The 21,936-nt window shown below is 39.3% G+C and overlaps 1 protein-coding gene across 1 annotated transcript in view; it reads right to left on the bottom strand.

The window, feature by feature from the left end:
- LOC124274610 (inositol polyphosphate-5-phosphatase A-like) overlaps positions 1-21,936 on the bottom strand; it is a 138,660-nt gene that overhangs the window by 78,548 nt on the left and 38,176 nt on the right. Inside the window, exon 3 of the mRNA XM_046709976.1 lies at positions 14,483-14,583. Within this exon, the coding sequence (XP_046565932.1) occupies positions 14,483-14,583 (101 nt within the window). The remainder of the gene's footprint in view (positions 1-14,482; positions 14,584-21,936) is intronic.

A 21,936-nucleotide genomic window follows, 5' to 3' on the forward strand; every position in this document is an offset into this window, starting at 1 on the left:
GTTTAAGAAGTTGAACAATTTATGATGTCATAATGGTTTGTAAATCCCCTTGTAATGCATGTCAGCCCCTAACTGTGACTATCCATCACCCCTCATGAAGCTTCATATTCTTGATACAAATACCACACAACAGAGCCTTTGTGATACTCATTTAAGCCAATTAAGCCAAGAGTGAGTGAGTGAATTTGGTTTAACTCTGCTTTGAACAGTCTTCCAGGTATCTCATGCCATGCTACTTTAATGAAGTGATGCCGATATATGATGTGAAGCACATTAGTTGGTTGGTTGGTTCTTTAACGCTGCACTCAGCAATATTCCAGCTATATGGGGGAGGTCTGAAAATAATTGAGTCTGGACCAGACAATCCAGTGATCAACATCATGAGCATTGTTCTACGCAATTGGGATACGATGACATGTGTCAACCAAATTCAACATAATTTACATGGTAAGTTAAGTATTTTTTAACAAGTCAGTACTTCTGTGAGAATCATTATCATGACTATGTTGTAGGATTGTATACAAATGGCTGCTTGTATGCTTTTTACTGCCACACTTAGCAATATTTCAAATAAACAAGTCTGGACCACACAATCCAGTGATCAACATCATGAGCATTCTTCTATGCAATTGGGATACGAAGATATGTGTCAACCAAGTCGGCGAGCCTGACCACCTGATCCCATTAGTCGCCTCTTACGACAAGCATGGGCTACTGAAGACCAAATCTAATCCTGATCTTCACACTAGGTAGTACCACACAAGTAATAGCTGAGCATGGATCTGGTGCTAACAAACCTAGACACTCAGTTTGGGCAAACCAGGATTGACGAAACCATGATCACTGGTTTCTGACAAGAAATGGGCTTCACACATTGTACCCACATGGGGAATCGAACCTGGGTCTTCAGCGTAACGAGTGAACGCTTTAACCACTGGGCTACCAAACTGCCTCTGCCCCCCAATAAGTTTTGGGGATTAGTCAACTCACTCCCATAATTCAACAGCAGCACACATGGCATGGGTCTGTCAGTTCAACGAAGATAATGCTAAACGCAGTAAGTCAACATTCACAGTGCTTAAGCACGGTCTTACTACCACTAGCTACTAATCGTGTAGTCTCATCTTAAGGGTCTCCAATTAACGAGATGTAATAAATGTCAATAGGTTTCTCATTGCCTTTGGGATAAATACCTCAATTACTATTTACTGTAGGATTGAATGATCGATTTTCATATTTACTTTTGCAGTGGTACCTACTTCAAAACACAGATATAAGATATGTCATTAGGTCACATGAGTTATGGTGCCATCCTGTCAGGGGTATGCACAGAGATCTAACATGTAAACAACAGGGGATAGGCAAGTCTAGGCAAGGGGGAACAGAATATTCTGCTGATCTCGCAATAAAGGTTAAAATGACCTAATGAAAGATATTTCTGTGTGAATTTGATCTTTTCATTAGCATAAAAATCACTTGAATGTCAATTATGCAAAAGCATACAATTTCTTCCACATATCACATTCTCTCTTATCCCACCTCCGGCTGCCTTGCATATTGATGTACAAGATTGTTTACAGCAATACTGCAATGTTATTTCTGTAGGCAGAAAACACTGAAGTTTGAATTAGCCAGACAACTAGCATCCCAAACATTGATTGCATGGAACATCTGCAGGGGCTCATATGAGTTACTTCATGAACAATTCTCTGCATCAGTCTTGTAGACCATGAATTGTATTAAAATGAAAATAAAAACTGCTTTTGATAATTGGATGGTGCCTTGTAACTAATATCACACCGAGAGATGTGAGTAGAATCATTATACAGAGGAAGTAATACTGGATTATGGCTGTCTGTGTAGCATCAGAGGCTATCTATAAAACATGGCTGTTATTGCTAGATATATCCTAGCTAAGCAATACAGCTACACACAGCTGGGAAATATGAGGGTCTTTGAGAAAATGATGATCTAAGATGCCATCACAGGTTCATGATTGTTGGCAATCATTGTAAAAAGATATGTCGAATAAGAATATCTGCAGGAAAGAAGCTTGGGCTTAGACATTTGTCAGTGTCAGCTACAGAATATTATAAAAATAATTCAGAGAGTTTGTTTGTAGAGACTGCCATCTGAATTTAGGTTTAATTTTTAAGTTTTAAGTGAAAGAGTTAGGGCTCCAGCCACTTTGAACAATTTTTCAGTTATATGACAGAATGTCAGCTGGATGTGGGTGGAAAGACTGAAGTGATGCAGATCTTCACGTTTCTACTTTCGTGAGACACACAAGAAAGGGTACGATGCTGACAGACCTCAAATATTAGGTCAGTAACGATGCATCGAACAATCGGTGGATTGCAGTTGTAGAGTCTCCGATAGCAATTAATCGATGATAGAAACGAAAAACTATGGATGCATCAATTTAAGCATGTGTGACAATTGGTAGTTTAGTAATTGACTTCCGTTGATAATTGTGCAGTGCAAAATACAGGAAGTACCAGATTTGTTCACTTTGCTTTAGAGTTATCCGCCCCTGTTACCTCTTGAACAATCTTGATCTGGGTTGCAAGTTTCTTGTCAGTTAGTAAAAGAGACTGAAAGAGACTGAAACTAGTTCAGCAATATTTCAGCAATATCACGTATTTCACACCAAACTATATATTCATTACCCATGTGGGGAATCGAACCCGGGAAATGACTTCAAATGACTAGGCTATTCAAGAAGAGACTGAAACTAGTTCAGCTTGTTTTTATTTCATACAAACTTTATATTCATTTGGGAAATGACTTCAAATGAGACAATTCAAGGAGAGAAAAAACTATTGCAATAGTTGGTCGCAATAGACTATCGCTATCGCAATAGCATGTTGCAATAGACTATCGCTATCCCAATAGTTGTTTCCCCCTCAATAGTCACCCCTATTAAACATAATCAGTGTGAAGCTGGATTCAAACCTACATTTGTATGTCCCTGGAACATTGTATGTCCCTGGAACATCGTAAGTCCCTTGAACATCGTAAGTCCCTGGAACATCGTATGTCCCTGGAACATCGTAAGTCCCTGGAACATTTATGTCCCTGGAACACAGTAAGTCCCTGGAACATCGCATGTCCCTGGAACATCGTATGTCCCTGGAACATCATATGTCCAAAGGATGCAACAAGGTTAATTAAGGCATCTTAGATAACCATGCACCCTCTGAGAGGGAGATATAGTTAATATACTGGAGCTGTCACAAAGGTTAAAATGAATTGCCATATGTAACAGGGATATAAATAAACACGTCCTTGGCGCCATAGTTGTTCATATTGACAATACGTCACTGACAACTGACTGATGAGTCAAGGTTGAATGTCAAGCAACTAGATTACCAGTAAGCATGAACAGGTTCATGTATGTGATATGTAATGATTGATCTGATTGAGACTTGGTAGATATTGTTTGCTGAGAGATTAACTCAGAGGCAGGACCAAACAAGGCAAACGAGTCAGTATAACAAGGGATATTGTTTGGTCATCAAGTGTTAGAAATGTGATCATGACTACACACACAAACAGACTTGGCATGATCGTGAGAATGGTATTAGTGTATTATCTGGCCTTGAGTGCTGAAGAATTTAGGGCAGAATATTTTGCAAGAAATAAATGACTGGATTTTCATTGATGAATTGTTTGAATGAATAAGTGAGTGAGTGAGTGAGTGAGTGAGTGAGTGAGTGAGTGAGTGAGTGAGTGAGTGAGTGAGTGAGTGAGTGAGTGAGTGAGTGAGTGAGTGAGTGAGTGAGTGAGTGAGTGAGTGAGTGAGTGAGTGAGTGAGAGTGAGTGAGTGAGTGGATAGATAAAGACGACAATGAACAGACAAAAATAAAACAAATAATGTTCCAATTAAAACACAGACCTAGATGAAAAATTGGCATCAGATCCTGTACGGAAGTGAAAAACAGACTGAACACATTTACACAGGGATGTGTTACATGCTCGAATATGTATGACACTACTGGTGGTAGCAGTAAAACAATGCATCATTACATTTCTGAAAAATATGTAAACGTACAGGTGTGTGGGTGTGTGAATTGATGTGTGTGTAGGGAAGTACATGTTTATATAGCATAATGAATCTATCACCAACATTTGTCATGTTATCAACTTCAATCCTCACACATCAAAATCAATACACAGTCAATCAGACAACCTATCAGTAGCCACCCAGACAATCTGAAGAAATTGGTTGTGCATCCTTCGGGACCATGACTGTTAGACTACGAAGCACGACCTGAGACCTAGAAGTGAGAGCGGAGAGAACACACAGAGCTGCGGATAACACATTACAGGCCTCTACAGCACTTGGAAGCCATGCCATCCTTCTAATTTGGTTTCACAAATACCTTAATGTAATCCCATACACCAACTATCTAAGTCTAGACATAGACCTTCATTGGTATAGATCTGAAGGCCTTATTGTATTGTTTTAGAACATTGATTAAATTCCAGTCAGAGACTTTTAGCACAAATCGGATAAATTGAAATGATTCAAGTCTTCATTACCAAATTAAGCTAAATCTGTGAGACAAATTACTTCTCCTGACATTTAAGTGCTCCAACAGTTTGATTAAGCTTCACAACTAAAGCCGGCTAGCATTGTGGTTTGAACAACTTCGAAACACATAATATGTCCTTTTCTAAAGGCTCAGTACTAAATAGCATCAAATTGTGGCAAGTGACGTGGTGCACTTAATAATAATAATAATGTGTCCATTTATATAGTGCCAAACTCCACACTAGGTATGCTCATAGCGCTAACAATCAAGGCACAGCACATTATTACCCCAGATAACCCAAGCTGCCTGTTAGGCGCTAGAAGGTTATAGTCATATGACTTTTTTCCACCGGGTACCCATTTTCCTGCTGGGTGAACAGAGACAATTTTGAACAAACTCACTTGCCTAAGGTGAGACCACATGTGTCACATATGCTTTGTTGTGGGGCAGGACTCAAGTCCTAGAAACTCTCAGGAGTCAAGCTGCCAAACACGGTCACCCATCCAAGGACTTTCTGAGCTCGACGCTGCTTAACTTCACTGATTTGTGACCTGAGCTTTGATTAACTTAAGGAAACAATTTCCCACATTGTTTTTAAGAACCTACAAACAATACGGTAATACAAATTATCCATCCTGTGTGAACTAATTTTGTATGTTCCAAGTGTTTGCTAGTTAATGCCAATAGGTCCATTGGTTTCAGTGCTTGTGGTACTATAATATTATGCTCTGCCAAGATTTGAATGGGTAACTCCGGGTAGGCTAAGGTGATAATAAGACTGTTAAACTTGTAAACCTCACAGGAAGCTGAGAATAAAAATCTAGTGCACAGTCATCTATAGAGCATGGTCATCATAATCATCCATTTGTCTATAACTAATCATAACAAACTGCGCTATGGGATGTTGGCCCTACAATTTATTGACTGAGCAGTTGTCTCCATCTGTGATTCTGACAACCATGTGTTTCACATTTTCCAAGGAAAACTCAAGTTACATAACACACTTCGATCGCAAAAATATAGATTATTTGCTTCGTGTAATTATGATGAATTACAAAATCAATTCACTTGTGACAGATAATTCCTCGTATATCATAGGTTAATCACTGAACATTGTAAATGAAAGCAGGACTATACACAGGTGTAAGCTGGAGTGGAATGTGTCCTAATATGCTATAGACATGGATGCTGGAATGCTTGTATGAATGTAAATGTGGGCTACCTTGGACACAGGGAGATCCAGAGTTGGGAGAATATGCATCTTGTTCTGCTAGGGGTGTTTTCTGAACTAAGTGAGTGAGTGAGTTTAGTTTTACACCGCACTCAGCAATATTCGAGCTATATGGCGTTGGTCTGTAAATAATCAAATCTGGACCAGACAATCCAGGGATCAACAGCATAAACATCAATCTACACAATTGGGATACGATGACATGTGTCAACCCAGTCAGCGAGCCTGACCACCCGATCCTGTTAGTTGCCTCTTACGACAAGCATGAGTTAATGAAGATCAATTCTAACTCAGACCTTCATGGGTTTCTGAACTAAGAACTGAAGGAGGTGAAGCAAGCCCTTAACACTTGGCATATAAGAGAAATACAACCCATGTTTACATGGCTGCATTCTAACCAAGTACACAACTAGGCAGCATATTTCAATATTTAGGTTATATTTCTAATTGGCCACCATGCTGTCATATCCTAATGAAATGGCTATTCAACTTCAACAGCCATTCTATTAGACATAGTTTCAACTCGATGCTCCTTCCTTTCCCAGTGAAGAGGTGGGCAGAGGAATTCAAGAGGGAAGGGAAAGCCTTGAAGATTATCCAAGATCATGACGACTTGATGACATGCTTAAGGACGCCAGATGATCACATAAGCCATACAGAAGCCATCTCTCATGAGACTGCTGAGAACGTTCTGAGGAATGAATTGATGGTATAAAAGGTTTCAGGATACTAGTAGCAAGACTTCTGACTACTGACCAGAAAAACACCAGATTCATCATCTCACAAGAGAATTTACATTGTTTTGAAGCAGAGCCAAGTAATGTTCCTGCATAATTTGTAACCATGGATGAACCCTGAGACTAAGCAGCAGTAAAAGCAGTGGAAACATCTAACGTCCCCTCCTCGGTAGGAGGAAGCGTCTCAGCTGGCAAGGTGATGTGACTGATGCTTTGAACTTCGTATTTACCATCAGGCTTCCAGTTTTTACAAAACTGAAGAAAGAAGGTTTCGCCAAGCAGTATACAAAGAATGTCGCCATCAGTGAGTGAGTGAGTGAGTGAGTGAGTGAGTGAGTGAGTGAGTGAGTGAGTGAGTGAGTGAGTGAGTGAGTGAGTGAGTGAGTGAGTGAGTGAGTGAGTGAGTGAGCTATGAGTGAGTGAGTGAGTATGGCTTTACGCCGCTTTTAGCAATATTCCAGCAATACCATGGCAGGGACACCAGAAATGGGCTTCACACATTGTACCTATGTGGGGAATCGAACTTAGGTCTTTGGCGTGACGAGCAAATGCTTTGGCAACCAGTATACCCCACCGTCCTACAGAAGTATGTGGACCTAAGAGGGGATTATGTTGATATATAATAAGCAACCTATGCAGATGTAATGGCTATGCTCAGAACTTTTCAGCCAACCCTGATAGTGACATGTGCTCCTCATGCAACTCTCTGCAATTCAGTGTGGTGTGATATTGCCTCTGGAGCCAGAATGATGGGGAAACAGTCAAGCATAAGATAAACAAACCTGAGTTACAGTACCAACCCAAAATTGCCTGGTGCAGTGACTCTATGAAAGCATTCTCAGATGTGAGTTTTACATTGCTACAGTAGAGACAAAAGCAGCAGAGGAATGCTGATGACACAGATACCAGAGTAATAATTCTCTTTAACAGACAGACACCTCCACAGCACAGAAACCAAAGTGCATGTGGTTCCTCTTTGAAAAACATTATCTCCAGAACACAATTCCTGTGGAAAACATAATGCATAAAAATTGCTTTGAGTGAGACACTCTGTTTACTTCAATTTACGTAAGATTCTCAATGATTGTGCCAAAGCAAGCCAGTGTTCCATTAGCATAGGACTGAACCATCAGCTGGAGGACTTGCTGAGATGATCTCAGAATCAGGGTGGAGCAACTGCCATATCTTTTCTTCAATGTTGCTTCAAAAGTCCTGCTCACTTCTGATTAATCAATTATCCAAAATACATGATAAGACAGAAAGGTATGATGAAGTGTGGCAATCTGCCGAGTTAGGGATTTCTGGAGCTTTTGTTGAGTAGGAGGCCATGGCACAATGTTGCTTCCTGCCACAGATACCCAAAGCAAGGAAGCCGGGAAGCTGAAGTCAATTAGCAAACTGGTATCATCGAAACTGCAATATCATTTCTGAAACTTGTGAGAGATAATTAAAGCAACACACAACTGCATAAACAAATACATGCTGCCATGATAAGAGGAACCATTCATATTCCAGCAAGTCGAGACTCAGCCTTGCAAAGCATAAAATGAACTGTCTTCATAAAAAATGTGATTCAGATGGTAATTGAGAATGACAAGAAGAATAATGATGTGAAAAATTATATAAATTTCAGCAAGTTTTCATGGAACAGTCAGGAAGACATTCTAAGGAATGGTGTGGAATGGAGCGTTCAGTTGTCATGGAAACAAATGCTTGTTATAAGTTTGTAATCTGTCTTAAAGATCTGAAAGCATCTGTCAGGAGTATAAGAAAACTTACTCATTTGGAAACAGGTCGAACACTTGACCCACTGGGTTATCATCAGGTAGGAACCTAGGACTCAAAGTGTCTGTGAGGTCAACACCATACCTATGGGGCCATCAGCATCAGAGGGGAACCATGGACTTGTGTGAGAAAGGTAAATACTCCATTCACTAAACCATCATCAGGTAGGAACCTAGGACTCAAAGTATCTGTGAGGTCAACACCATACCTATGTGGCCATCAGCATCAGAGAGGAACCATTGACTTACGTGAGAAAGGTAAATACTCCAATCACTAAACCATCATCAGGTAGGAACCTAGGACTCAAAGTGTCTGAGAGGTCAACACCATACCTATGTGGCCATCAGCATCAGAGAGGAACCATGGACTTATGTGAGAAAGGTAAATACTCCATTCACTAAACCATCATCAGGTAGGAACCTTGGACTCAAAGTGTCTGAGAGGTCAACACCATACCTATGGGGCCATCAGCATCAGAGAGGAACCATGGACTTATGTGAGAAAGGTAAATACTCCATTCACTAAACCATCATCAGGTAGGAACCTAGGACTCAAAGTGTCTGAGAGGTCAACACCATACCTATGGGGCCATCAGCATCAGAGGGAACCATGGACTTGTGTGAGAAAGGTAAATACTCCATTCACTAAACCATCATCAGGTAGGAACCTAGGACTCAAAGTGCCTGTGAGGTCAACACCATACCTATGGGGCCATCAGCATCAGAGACAGAAACAGATAAAACACTCCCTCTTGAAAACATCATCCACATTGTTGGTACAGATTTGACTTCAACAACATATTCAAGGGAAATATAATTCCAGATCATCCTGGATTGCAATCACATTTATTCGATCGAACGCGGATACTTCAAGCAATCATTGCACAAAAGAAGTATTTAAAATCAGCTATAAAGTAAAAATTACATCTTATCACATGCAGCATTTTTTATACCAAGTCATTTCATATATTTTGGATAAACAACTCACATGGTAAATGCGGTGTAAATCAAGGTCCTTTGATTTATTTTCAAGGCAAATGCTGATTAAAGACCTTTTCACTCTAAAATTCAAGAACTTTTCAAGCCCTGTGTACTCCCTGATTCAAACTGTTGATGGGTTTGGAAAAGAATTCATTGTAATTACAATAAAACAATTCAACTCTGATCCTAGATGCTTACATTTCTAGGAAAATACAGAAGCACAGGTATGGGACTGACTGATCACGAACCTTGGATGCAAACACATAAACAGCAGATCCTGGCAACTAAGGGATGTAACTCTGGCAGTTATAAATGTACCTGAGAATATGACCATCTGAAATATTTTCTATCTTGAGTGAATGAACAGAAGCGTATATGATCTGAAAGCTTTGCAGTTCATTAATCACTCAGTCATCTGCAGTTGCAGTTCAAGCTGGTTAATGAGTACAAAATTGCACAGAATATTACCATTACATCATGATGTTTCAGCTTTATGTAGGAAGAAAGTCTAAACTTACACAACACATAGATGTTTACCATGTTGATACTGATGAGCATCATAATCTTGTGTAATTGCAGGACAGAATCCATCACTTTCTAGTATCTTAGGGAGGCAACTCTGGAAACAGTGGGGATGCAGCTATCACAAGGAACAGTGAAACTTGTCATTACAGATTTTAGTGCTTGTGGCCCCAAATATAAATTCTAACCTGAACTATAAATTCTAACCTGAACTACAACTAAATCACATAAACATGATAAAGAAAGCAGATAAGTCAGATATTCAATATGCTGTTCATAAATACAAAATCACTCATGGATAAAAGTCCTTTTCCCTAAGCTTATCATTTAGTAAGATTTGGAGATTATCAAAGCACTTCTGAATAACAGCCTTTGAAATAACCATCCGCTGTGCAGATTCAAAGGAAATGTTCTCTTTGTCCCACAGATGAAACCATTCCAATGTCAAATTCAGCCCATCTTGGAAAACTTCAAAAGCCAAACTGAACATCAGTGTATTGAAGATACTTCAGCATGCACCATGTATGTTTTTGATAGGACTCAGAGATTGTCTTGTGTGGATGTGTTCATGTGTGTGTGAGTGTGTGTCCGTGTCTCTGTGCATGTTTTCAGCTAAACTTTACTAAGTCAAGATCTCACGGTCATGATAATGGGAGATACTCGGAGACAGCTTGTGAAGTAACTAGGTAGCCAGAACGTCAAATGATCAGAAACAGCTTAACTCACAGGAGATCTTGCAGACTGGGATATAGACTTTAATGAAACTAGTTACATTTGCTGGTAACGGCTGTACGTGCTCTTGTAAAATGTTATATCTACCACCTGAAGATTCCCATGTACTCCCTGGAGTAGCTTATCATTAAAACAATAAAGAAAGCAGTAAGGGACTAAAAATTGCTGATATGACTAAATTCAGAGATTGCCTAGTGTAGTTTCAACTGAAACTGAAACACGTTTAACTCTTCGTAGGTTCATTCACAACACAAGTTTGTTACCCATAATAGGCTCATTTACGACCGAATGTGTGACCCGTAACAGGTTCATTCATCACAAATGTTTAACCCTTGAGGTGCGCCCTCATTCATCACACAAACGTTTAACCCTTGAGAGGCTCATTCATCACACTAATGCATCACCCTTGATTTGGTCAACCACTGCATAAGTTCCATGACAAAAAATTCCCATTTCTCTTTCTCAGTGTATTTCTATCTCGTAATCAAAGGCCACCTGTGCAAACAAATAGCTGAAATTCAAGTGTAGAGGCATTGGCAGGTACATTCAATTGCCTCAAGTAATTGAAGTAATGAGAAAAAAAACCTTGAAATTTGAAGGGAAAAAAAATCAAATAACAAGAATCTGTTTGAAGCACTAATATGGCAATGTCCCCAGCTGCAAAAGAATGGAATATTTATAACATATTTACTACTTTTTATTTTTGGGTCACATACAAGATGCCTGAAATGACTGGTGTCTGCATCATCACCCAATGTAGGCTGTCGACATAATTGAAGACATTGGGTGCAATGTTTTATGAGATATCGCGTTTAAATAAGTTTGAAAAGTGGTCAAAGTGTCGTGGTGACCTTGAAGATAAGGTCAAGATCACCCACATCAACTGGTGTCTGCATAATCCCCCAATGTAGGCGGTCAGCAAATTTGAAGATATTGGGTACAACAGTTCATGAGATATCGCGTTAACAAGAATCGGGACATACATACGGACGCCGCTGAATACATAATCCCCCGTTCCGCGTTGCAGCGGGGGACAATAAATTCAAAATTTCGAGTATTTTCAATAAACGTGAAATCACAATTATGACAACAGGAAAAACCTTGAAATTTAAAAAAGAATAAACAAATTTATAAACCAAGAAATTTGTGTAAAAAAAGAAATTGAGCTACCAAAAGTGGCTACCAAAGTGGCATCATGCCCCTAATGAAGAGCGTTCAAATCCAAGGACGGTGGGGTAGCCTAGTGTTTATGTTGATGTCTCTCCTGGTAAACTCTACCTGTTGCATGGATGATGTCACACAGGTGACTGGGTTCTTATTTCTCGACTGTGCTGTACTTGAGATGAGGTGGTGGGGTACCCTTGTGGTCCATGCGTTCGCTTGTCATGTTGAAGCCCCTGGGGTTCAATTCCCCACATGGGTACAATGTGTAAAGCCCATTTCTGGTGTCCCTCGTCGTCATATTGGTGGAATATTGCTAATAGCAGAGTAAAACTCAATTCACTCACTCACCTGAGATGAAAATAGCTGGATCTGTTGCAACTAAATTTCACCTAGTTTCTATGAGCTTCTTGAATGTTGTCAGTTAGTTACCTTTTCCTTATATAATATTGAGAATACAGTTATGATATACCCACAATGGTCAGAATGGTCAGAATGTGTAGATCTGATTGGTTCATGTTATCTTGATATATCCTAGGTGGGATATAGATTTCTGACAGTGAGAACCATCCCTTTTAATCCATCAAGAAAAAGAGCCTGGACATGGAGAATAATCACTTGCACCCTGCTATGAATAAAAAAGCTACACCTATTTATTGGTAAACAAAGTCACGTGACACATCACAACTTAGATAAGTTGAACACCTGTTTTCTATTTTTTTAACCCTTACACGATGAAAATATGTTGGCACAACAAATTTGTGGTATAAAATATCACTCGGTTTATATTGGTTTTATAAGTCCTACATTAGGTTTCATAACTCTGGGCTGTGGCTCGTGGTATAAAACCTAACATAGGAGGCATATAACAACATATACCCCACTCAATATATAAAGTGGCACTGCTCCAGCTTATAAACGATGCCGTGCTTGCACCTTATAGACATCACTTATACAATATGTTACAGAGTTTCTATATTCTTGACATCTATATCAAAATACTTTAAATTCTCTGTATATACTCTGAAAAAGATAATAAATTTGATATGTATGGTTTTAATAAGCACCAGCCATCAGTCAATCTTCAATGCATCTAGGTAACACATTATGGCGAATGAGATGACTTAACTTGAACTTTCAGTGCATGAGTGTCTTTATGTACTGAGCATAAAGGTGGCTTCCACTTTATTACACATCAATTCTTACAGATTTCTTGCATGAACGCAGCACCATGAAACACAATTGATTATGGTTGTATCGCAGGTGCTGTGAATCATTAGGTATCAACCATTATAAAAGCACAATATCCATTCGAAATTTTAAAATTAGAACATCTTCTCCAGCTAAAAGTTGATGTATAACAGTTTTCTGATTTGATTATACACAATGAGGGCTACCTCTGCAAGATCAATATTAAAATACACTGCCATTTGCCAACTGCATGATGACATAAATCCTTCGTAACAAGTTATTTGATGGCATTTTAGAAGTTAGTGAGCAAATAATGAATCATATGACTTTATGGCTTGATAACAGTGTAAAAATATACATCAACACGTAACTCTATACCATAAACAAGAAGTAGTCACCCACTGTATCCTTTGTTACTTAGTAACAAGGTTAAAGGTTAATCTCCAAATCACATACGAGCATGTACAAAAGTCAATACCCAAAATATATTGATTTTCACCATTCTAAATATGCTTTGATGTGTCATACATGTTTAAATAACTTCAAATAAAACACAAATGCCAACATACAGCACTGTATCTGAAGGTAGGGCATGAAAAACATATATTACCTATCCACTTAAAAGTTTGTGAGCTTGTTGATCAAGTAGATGTGCATGTTCGGCTCACTTACCCATGCTTAACCTCTTTGGGTGGCTATAAAATTCATAAATCGAATCCATGTGACCCTCTTGTGACAGTGTATAAACTCATGCTTTCCCGTCAAAAGTTCCTTCCCACCCATACTCCCTTAATTTCCCATGGCTTTCCCTTCCTCAATACTCAATACTGACCTTGCCCCTCCTCAATACTCACCCTGACCTTGCCCTTCCTCAATACTCACCCTGACCTTGCCCGCCTCAATAGTCACCCTGACCTTGCCCTCCTCAATACTCACCCTGACCTTGACCCCTCCTCAATACTCACCCTGACCTCAGAACCTTCAACAACTCAGTGCACCCATTCAGGTAGAATGGCAGAACATCCCACCTTGCAATCAACATCTACGATGCTTCGTTGTTGTGAGGCAGAGATTCAGGCACGCCACAATGTGTGAAGTCCATTTCTGTACTGACCCCCTCTGATCCTTCTGGAGACTTAAAAGCGGTGAAACCGTCAGCCAGTCAGTTTGAAAAACATCTTGTGATTCATTTTTAAGCTTGAAAATCTTAAATTTCCCACTGCAATAAAAACAATAGATGCATGAATATTGTTGTTTTATGTTCTCCTTTAACACCAACTGTCAAAGAACTTTTTTTAACAGTATACATTCTCTTATCACTCTACCTCAACTCACCCAGTAGACATTGTTTGGTAGTTGACGTACGAATCTGTTAATATATATATAGCATTCCAATTGAACACTGCAATAAGCTATATTTGGCCCATATCAAACAGCATACAATGCCTGTAGACACACAATACAAACAGACTACACACACAAGATTTGAACAATATCAGGGAAGATAACCTCTGTGCCTTTTTTGTCATCCATGCATGGATTCTGAACTAAACAGAACCTGAGTTCACTCAAATACACTCCATGCATTATAATATGGCCACTCACTTGACAAACTGGTTGACATGCTGCATTGACGTCTCGTAGTTCTTGCCCCCAACTTCCTGGCAGTGGAGAGCCACAAAACATGGCTCGAGGCGCTCGATACACTGAAATGACACATTGACAAATATTGTTACTAGGTCAAGATTACACTTGAATTTGTTTCTGTGGAAACAAATACAAGTCCATTTATTTAACGTTATGAAAATATATCAGGGTACTGTGCAACAATCAAACTATGCAAGGCTCCATTTCAGGAAATGAAACCTACTTGCACCAGGTGCAACCTTAGGCAATAACCTTGTTGCACCAGACAAAAACAGGTTGCACCTGCAGCTCAATAATAAATCATTTTTAATGTTTGTGTTTTGGTATTCTCGATTAAGAACATCAATACAACAGAATTATTCTGGGTTTGATGAGATCATTCTATCTTACTTTATAGAACGTCATGACCTGACTCATGGCTCCAGGCCAGTTCCTCATCACTTTGTTTGTCAACTGAAGTCTGTGTTCTTTGACTAGCAAAACATCAAGTACAAGTTGGTATGGGGTTTCATTTTGCAGTTTCAGGATGTGCCAGTGGAAGTTCTAAATGCTTAAATCAGTGACAACGGAGCCCTTGCTAAAGCGTGGGAGTCACGACAGTCCCTCAGATTGCTCTGTAACAGGAGTTACTGTTCAATAAAATAACACTCCCAGCTATGGCATCAACTATAAATAAATATATTTGATTATTGCAAGAACTTATCTCAGCAAAGAATCTGATGCCACCACTGCCCCAGGAATGTTCAAGGTTTGGGAGTAAGAGGGCAGGGTAGAACATTACTGGGACAATATTTCAAGAAAGTCACAATATGACAGCTTTCTTTGGTAAGAAAGATAACAGTAACCATGGGTCTTCTATGTAAACAAACAACAATGGAGAGTGAGGGAGACAAGGTTGGGTTGTTCAAAACCAGTTCATCTTCATTAGGGAGGCAAGCAAGAGTTGCAGAAGACCAATTCTATTCAGGATCTTTATGAGTCATTGTCTTTGAGTGAGTGAGTAAGTCAGTTATGTTTTCGCCGCTTTTAGCAATATTTAAGCAAAATCACAGCGTGGGACACCAGAAATGAATGAGCTCTGGAGAAATACATGTCTCTTTCAGAAACTGGTTCAGAATAGTTCCCAAGCACTCAATTTCTTTCCTCAGTTGTGTATCATCATACCCTGGGAAATTGGTCATAACATCAATCACTGGCCTCACTGATCCAGAATGAATAAATGAATATAGATAGCTTATGCTGCATCAGTAACTTAATGATAACGGTGGCAGGTCAGATGTGATTATTTAAGAGGTGAGGTGAAATTGGGTTTAACTTCGTGCTTGAGAATATTTCACTCATATGACGACGTGCATGCGTGTGTATGTGTATGTGAGGCTGCTTGTTCTAGCCCAGACTTAAGCTGGTTTCATAGTGCTAGCCCACTGAGATACCATGCCGCAGTGAAGCATTAATACCCCACACAGACACATTATACTGACTCCGAGCCAATCCTTGCTGTACCCATTAATGCCGAGCACCAGGCAGGGACCAACAAGTACCATATTTTAACGTCTTTTGGTATGACGCGGTCGGGGATCGGATTATTTAAGAAACTGTGGTACAGCCACATAATGATGACTGCAGCATCAAACAAGCACCAGATGAATTTTCTGTCTAAATAATACTATGTGTTAAAGACAAAGGCTGTGGTATAATATCTTATACTGCACCTGCAACAGTGTGACTATACAAGATACATGACAGGTTCACAAACACCCTCCTAAGATAATACCATCACTTAGGGGCTTTTCTGCCCCATCAATCATCTCTATCACAATCATCATCCAATCATTCAGGCCTCAGTGCATCGCAAGCCCTGCTCGTCCAATACCATGCCTCATACCATATACTAATGCATATTGATCCAAGTGTTTATTTCATCCCTGACACATGCAAATGTCAGCTTTACTTGATCCCCTGGCTACAAATAATAATCCATACATCAGTCACCTGTCTCAGCAACAACGCTTGACAAGGATGGTGGGAGTTGAAATAGCTGAGTAGAACTTTTTCATGTGAACATGAAACTGCCAGGATTTTAAACAACCCAAAAAAGACATAAGCAATTTTTGCCAGGCTTGTAGAAATCTTCCCTGGTTTGAAGCTAGTTCAGCGAAGATGAAAAAGTAGGATATCCCTTTCATAGCTTCATTCACAATTCAGCGGAGCCTCAGTGGAGAGCATCAGTGAAGCATCATGACAATTATGTCTTTGAAAAGAAATTTGAAGTTGGACGAACATAAGTGAGTGAATTTGGATTAACGCCACCTTGAATGATATTGCAGTTACAACATGACTTGTCAGATTTACGTAGGAGGAAATTCTGAAGTGATGCAGGAATTAGATGCTTGGACCTAGATTTTCGAAGCTCTCCCAGTGTTAAGGTGGTCGTAAGTGCCATACATTAACATTAACGACAATCTTAGCTCGAAGAGAGCTTTGAAAATCTTGGTCTTAGTGACCACCACTTGGGAATAAGCCTACAAGCACAGATGGTCCAATCCAGAAACAATTGGGTGAAGCAACATTCAAACATTGCAGGTCACCGGAATGTCAAATGACAAAGTCCGTGGTCTGGACTACCAATTGTCCAAAGTCCATTTTTGTGGAAGTCACTGTTCCTTAGATGGTTAGATGGCTGACTTCATGTGCTGGCGATTAGGTGTGAGTGTGTGTTCGAATCCCAGATGGGACCCAACAAAAGTACTAGAATCTGTACTTTACTGAGAAAGTGTAATCCAAAATATAGCATGTGTAATAATCTGGATTCAGGGCTCCTTGTTGTCCCTTCACCTGATGATGTTTCATGTCTTCATCATGTTGTTTTGTTCTGTCACGAAACACCACACACAATGTTCCCTCTACAAGAAAGTGGCCTGTAAATACACAAGTCCAGATCAGACAATCCAGTAATTGGAACACTGATCCCTGCCAGCGAGGTATGATAACACACAATCAATCAAGTCAACAAGTCTGCCCAAATAATCCATTTTGTCACCTCTTCAATGACCAGATAAGGCTGCTAGTGACATGTTCTAACCCTGGATCTGTACAGGTTTATCTCCGCAATTACTCTTGTATATTGGACATACAATGATAATCATCCAGAAAATGTTCTATAAACAATAAATCAAGTTTACATATATTTTTCAGGGATTAATCTAGATGTTCTCAACAGACAACATTCAGCCTAAGGTATACATTCAGTCAGTATGAAATGAGTAATTTCAACTCAATTTACTATTGTTGTAACTACAGTTTCATATTTGCTCCTAATTCACTGTTTCAGCTCTTAATTGCAGAAAATTTGGAACCATTCAGTTTTTAATAAAAGAATTTTTTTTCCAAATTATCCTGCCACAGGCACTTAGATTAGTACATTGGAATGTGGAAACTTACAATTGAGAAAATGGAGGAAGAAAGTCAGGTCAAGTAATAGTAGAAATGGTCAAGATCTTATTGGATAGGTTAGGTTTTTGGAAGCACAAGAAGTACAGTAAACGTGAAATGTCGAAGTCAGTTTGGTTTGTTATGTTCTTGCCATGGATAGGCCTACTAGGGAGATAACTTGAGAGAAAATCACTTTCACGATTCTGACTTTTTTTGTCAGTATGTTTTGATGGGAAACATCACCTGTGAATAATATATTTCTGTTAAGATTTTGTCTTACACAATAAAGATAATAAGAAAACTTGTCATATTATTTTTCCCACGATACCATTGCACAGAAAACAATATTGTAACACGCATCATTTGTAAAGCATATTACGGTTTACGGGTATAGCAGTAATTATAGGGGTATGCCAGTAATATCATGCAGTGTATCTCCTAACAGTTTCAACAAAGACAGGCTGAATGCACCAGTGTTCATCACAGTGGTGTAATTCAGTGGTTTTACAGTCAAATCCCGATGAGTCGAATGTCGGTGTCTCGAATATAATGCATAACTCGAAGTACCTGTCGGTCCCGACCATTCCCTGTTATAGTTGTCATCATTTGAATACCGGTTACACGAATTCGTTCGTCTCATAAATACACACGATGACTCGAGAAGGAAATTTGGTCCCATGATATTCAAACAACAGCAATCTTGTATACATAAGCCGAAGTCAGTCAATGAGAAGTTGGTTGCAAACTGATCCAATTAACAAACCAGCGCGGCTCACACCTTTCCGCCATTGACGGGTGAGTTCAAAAGGCAGATTGGTGATTTTACGGAAATCACTGTCTGTGCTAATCAGACTGGAACTCATAAGGTGCCCCTATTAGTGATATGGAAATCATTCGATAAACAAATGCTTAGGCGGCGGAATTAGGACTGGATCATCTTTTTTTCTACCCTCATAGACATGCCTATGTCTCGAATACATTGATAAGTCGAATTTATTACTTGGTCCCCAGCGATTCGACTGATCGGGATTTGACTGTATTTAGTGTTATTTGCCTGTATTATCCAGATAACGAAGGAAGTCAAGCAGGTGTTAATTGATCCCTCTGGTTCACAATGATGACTAAGTGGTACAAGACCCTGAATTCCAAATGAGCTGTGTTGATTACATTACAGATAATTGGTTCCAATGGGAAATTTGCAGCTAGGTTTGACATTAAAGCATTCCGGAGTAATTTTGTTCTACCATATTAGAACCACACCTGCATTCTGTGCTCAGACACAAAGCAGTACATGAACACAGCAAGTGAATGTTTATTCCCCATGCTTTATAAGCTGGGACATAAGTTAAAAAAGCAAATATGTATGCACAACCGTAACCCAGCACTCGTGAAACATCAAACTGAATGATCAACAACAAAATAAACCATGAGAAAGTATATCTGACAAGCTACAACTGGGCCTGTGTATTTTCATGAAAGAGTTTGGTGTTGAAATTGAGGTGGGTACTGGGATCTTGGCAACCTTCTTCTCTGGCAGTTGGATCAAGGGATCGATAATTCATCAAACTTATACCGTGAGGGACATGACAAGAATCCCTAATGGCTTTCGTGCTTAGTTGGTACATAATATCTCAATGTCTATATTGCTTCAAGTATGACTACACACCTCAAATATAATCATATTGGATTGCAATGAGAAACATGAAAGACATGGATGGCAAAATGATTACTGGTATTACATACATAATGGTAGGGATAGAGTAACAAGCTAGAGAAACAGTGTGAACAACCGTGACAAATTCTTGGTTTAAACGAAATGACCACATGGGATAATGTCCAGATTAGAGGTACCTATTGCACCTGTGTATCTTCAAGAACCCCTCTCTCCTTACATGCCAACATGAACTCTGCGTTCACCCTCGTCAAATCTGCTCTGTGTACCAAAGTGGAACCTCAAATCATTTTGCTACAAGTCTTACCAGAACATGGCATCAGTCAATTGGAATTCCCTCCTTGATGAACTTAAGCTGTCTCCAACCATTGAAAACTTTAAGCATAATCTCAAAACCTTTCTCTACAAAAAGTTCTATATCAATTAGGACTTCAATAATGCCTTATTGATTGTTAGTGCTATGAGCATACCTGGTGTAGAGTTTGGCGTTATATACATGGACACATTATTATTATTATTATGTAACAACATAGTGACCATGCGATGTGATACATATCTCAATGATATGGGTGCGACATATTTTTAACCTCATACAGTAGTTGTATTACATAAATTCATATTCTCTTCCTATCTGCAGGCAAGTGACACAACCCTGAAATATCTGCTTTTAAATCACGACAGCAGAGATAGGATATTATAGGAGAGAAACATATAAGCTTGGGGCACTCTGAAGACTGCTATTTATAGCTAACCAGGAAATATTGTCTGCATAAACTGGTTCTTGAAGAGTTCTGTTCACATACATTTCCATCAATACATCCTGCACTGTAATGCATCGTAACAGGCGTTGTAAATCAATGTATTTTTGTGAGCTTCATATTGCATTATAATACATAATTACTGTATCGTTACACCAGTAATACAGACACAAGAAACAATGGATGCTGACATATATCACAGAACCATATCATTAGAACAGAGCAAGAAGTAAATGGACATATTCTGGGCTTGAAATGAGGCTTGAACCAAGAACCAATGGGAAGTGCTGTGAGGTCTATCTTGTACTTAAATCAACTGAAACATTTCATGGTAACTACACCTGTTGCATTTCAAACTGTTCCTCATCGTGACTGGAAGTGTCTTAACCCACAGCTTGTAGGTGGTATGTAAATGGATCGGCCGTGGTTATAGTCTGTCCTACAGACCCTGAAGCAAATATATCCAAGAAAGCCTCTGGGCTCCTTTTTATTATATTTACAATTTAATTTAAAAACTTTTATTTTCTGTAAGATATGCTCATTTCAGAGGCTAGCTGTTAGTGTACCATGGTTGGTGTTGTCTTCATAATACTCAGACAACACTGATCATTGCTGATACTATCGATCACGGGTTTGTCTGGTCCTGACTCCTTCAACCATCCCTCATATTGCTGAAACACTGCTTATATTTGTTGTCCTTAACTTGCACAAGACAGTTTATCTAATTGTAATGCATTGATATGTCAACAGCATCAGTCCAAATGCTATACTTACAAGCAAGCCATACAATAGAGCTAATCACAGAATAACCTGGTGGTGGGAGAGACAGCATGTATTTTTGGTAAGTGCGCGATGAAACGCAGTTTTATTCCTGGGAACCCCAGAAACAGCCTGACCTAGACCTCCACACTTACTCCACTGGTCTACCCACTAGTCTGTCTCACAGTCCCTGAACCACATTATTTTCCTTACAGCCTGGCCCTCCCTGCAATGTAGTCTGTCTCACAGTCCCTGAACCACATTATTTTCCTTACAGCCTGGCCCTCCCTGCAATGTTAAAAGCCCTAAATGAAGCAAGTCTAGATTTTCACACATTCAGGTTCAAAATCTGCCATCTCACTTGGGCCCCTTTTCAATTTAAATGGGTTTATTTGTTACTATCAAAATTATATATATTCAGAGACTAAGCTACAGTCTAGTCTACATTCTCTTTCTGACTGTTAGTAGAATCTGACCTTGACATCAAACCATGTTTTCACCATGCTATTTACATTCAATGAACATTAGATCAAATGTGAACTTTGTTTCAAATGTGTGGGTGTCAGATCCGGAGTAATCACCCACTTGTGTAATTACATGCAATAATATCCCGACAGTAAATACCATTTGGCAGACATAAAGGTCATCCTGAGACAGCCTCAAACCATGTTTCATTAAATGTCAGACTGTAGGTGTGAGCTGTGGTCTGTATATAGCTCATAGGGACATTGTTCTCATGTTGACATTGAATTATACATGAAAACATCTGCATGTTTCAATATAGACAGAAT

Source organism: Haliotis rubra, unplaced genomic scaffold (genome assembly GCF_003918875.1).
Source record: "Haliotis rubra isolate DU_JTF1 unplaced genomic scaffold, ASM391887v1 Scf192, whole genome shotgun sequence".
NCBI classification, from domain to species: Eukaryota; Metazoa; Mollusca; class Gastropoda; order Lepetellida; family Haliotidae; genus Haliotis; species Haliotis rubra.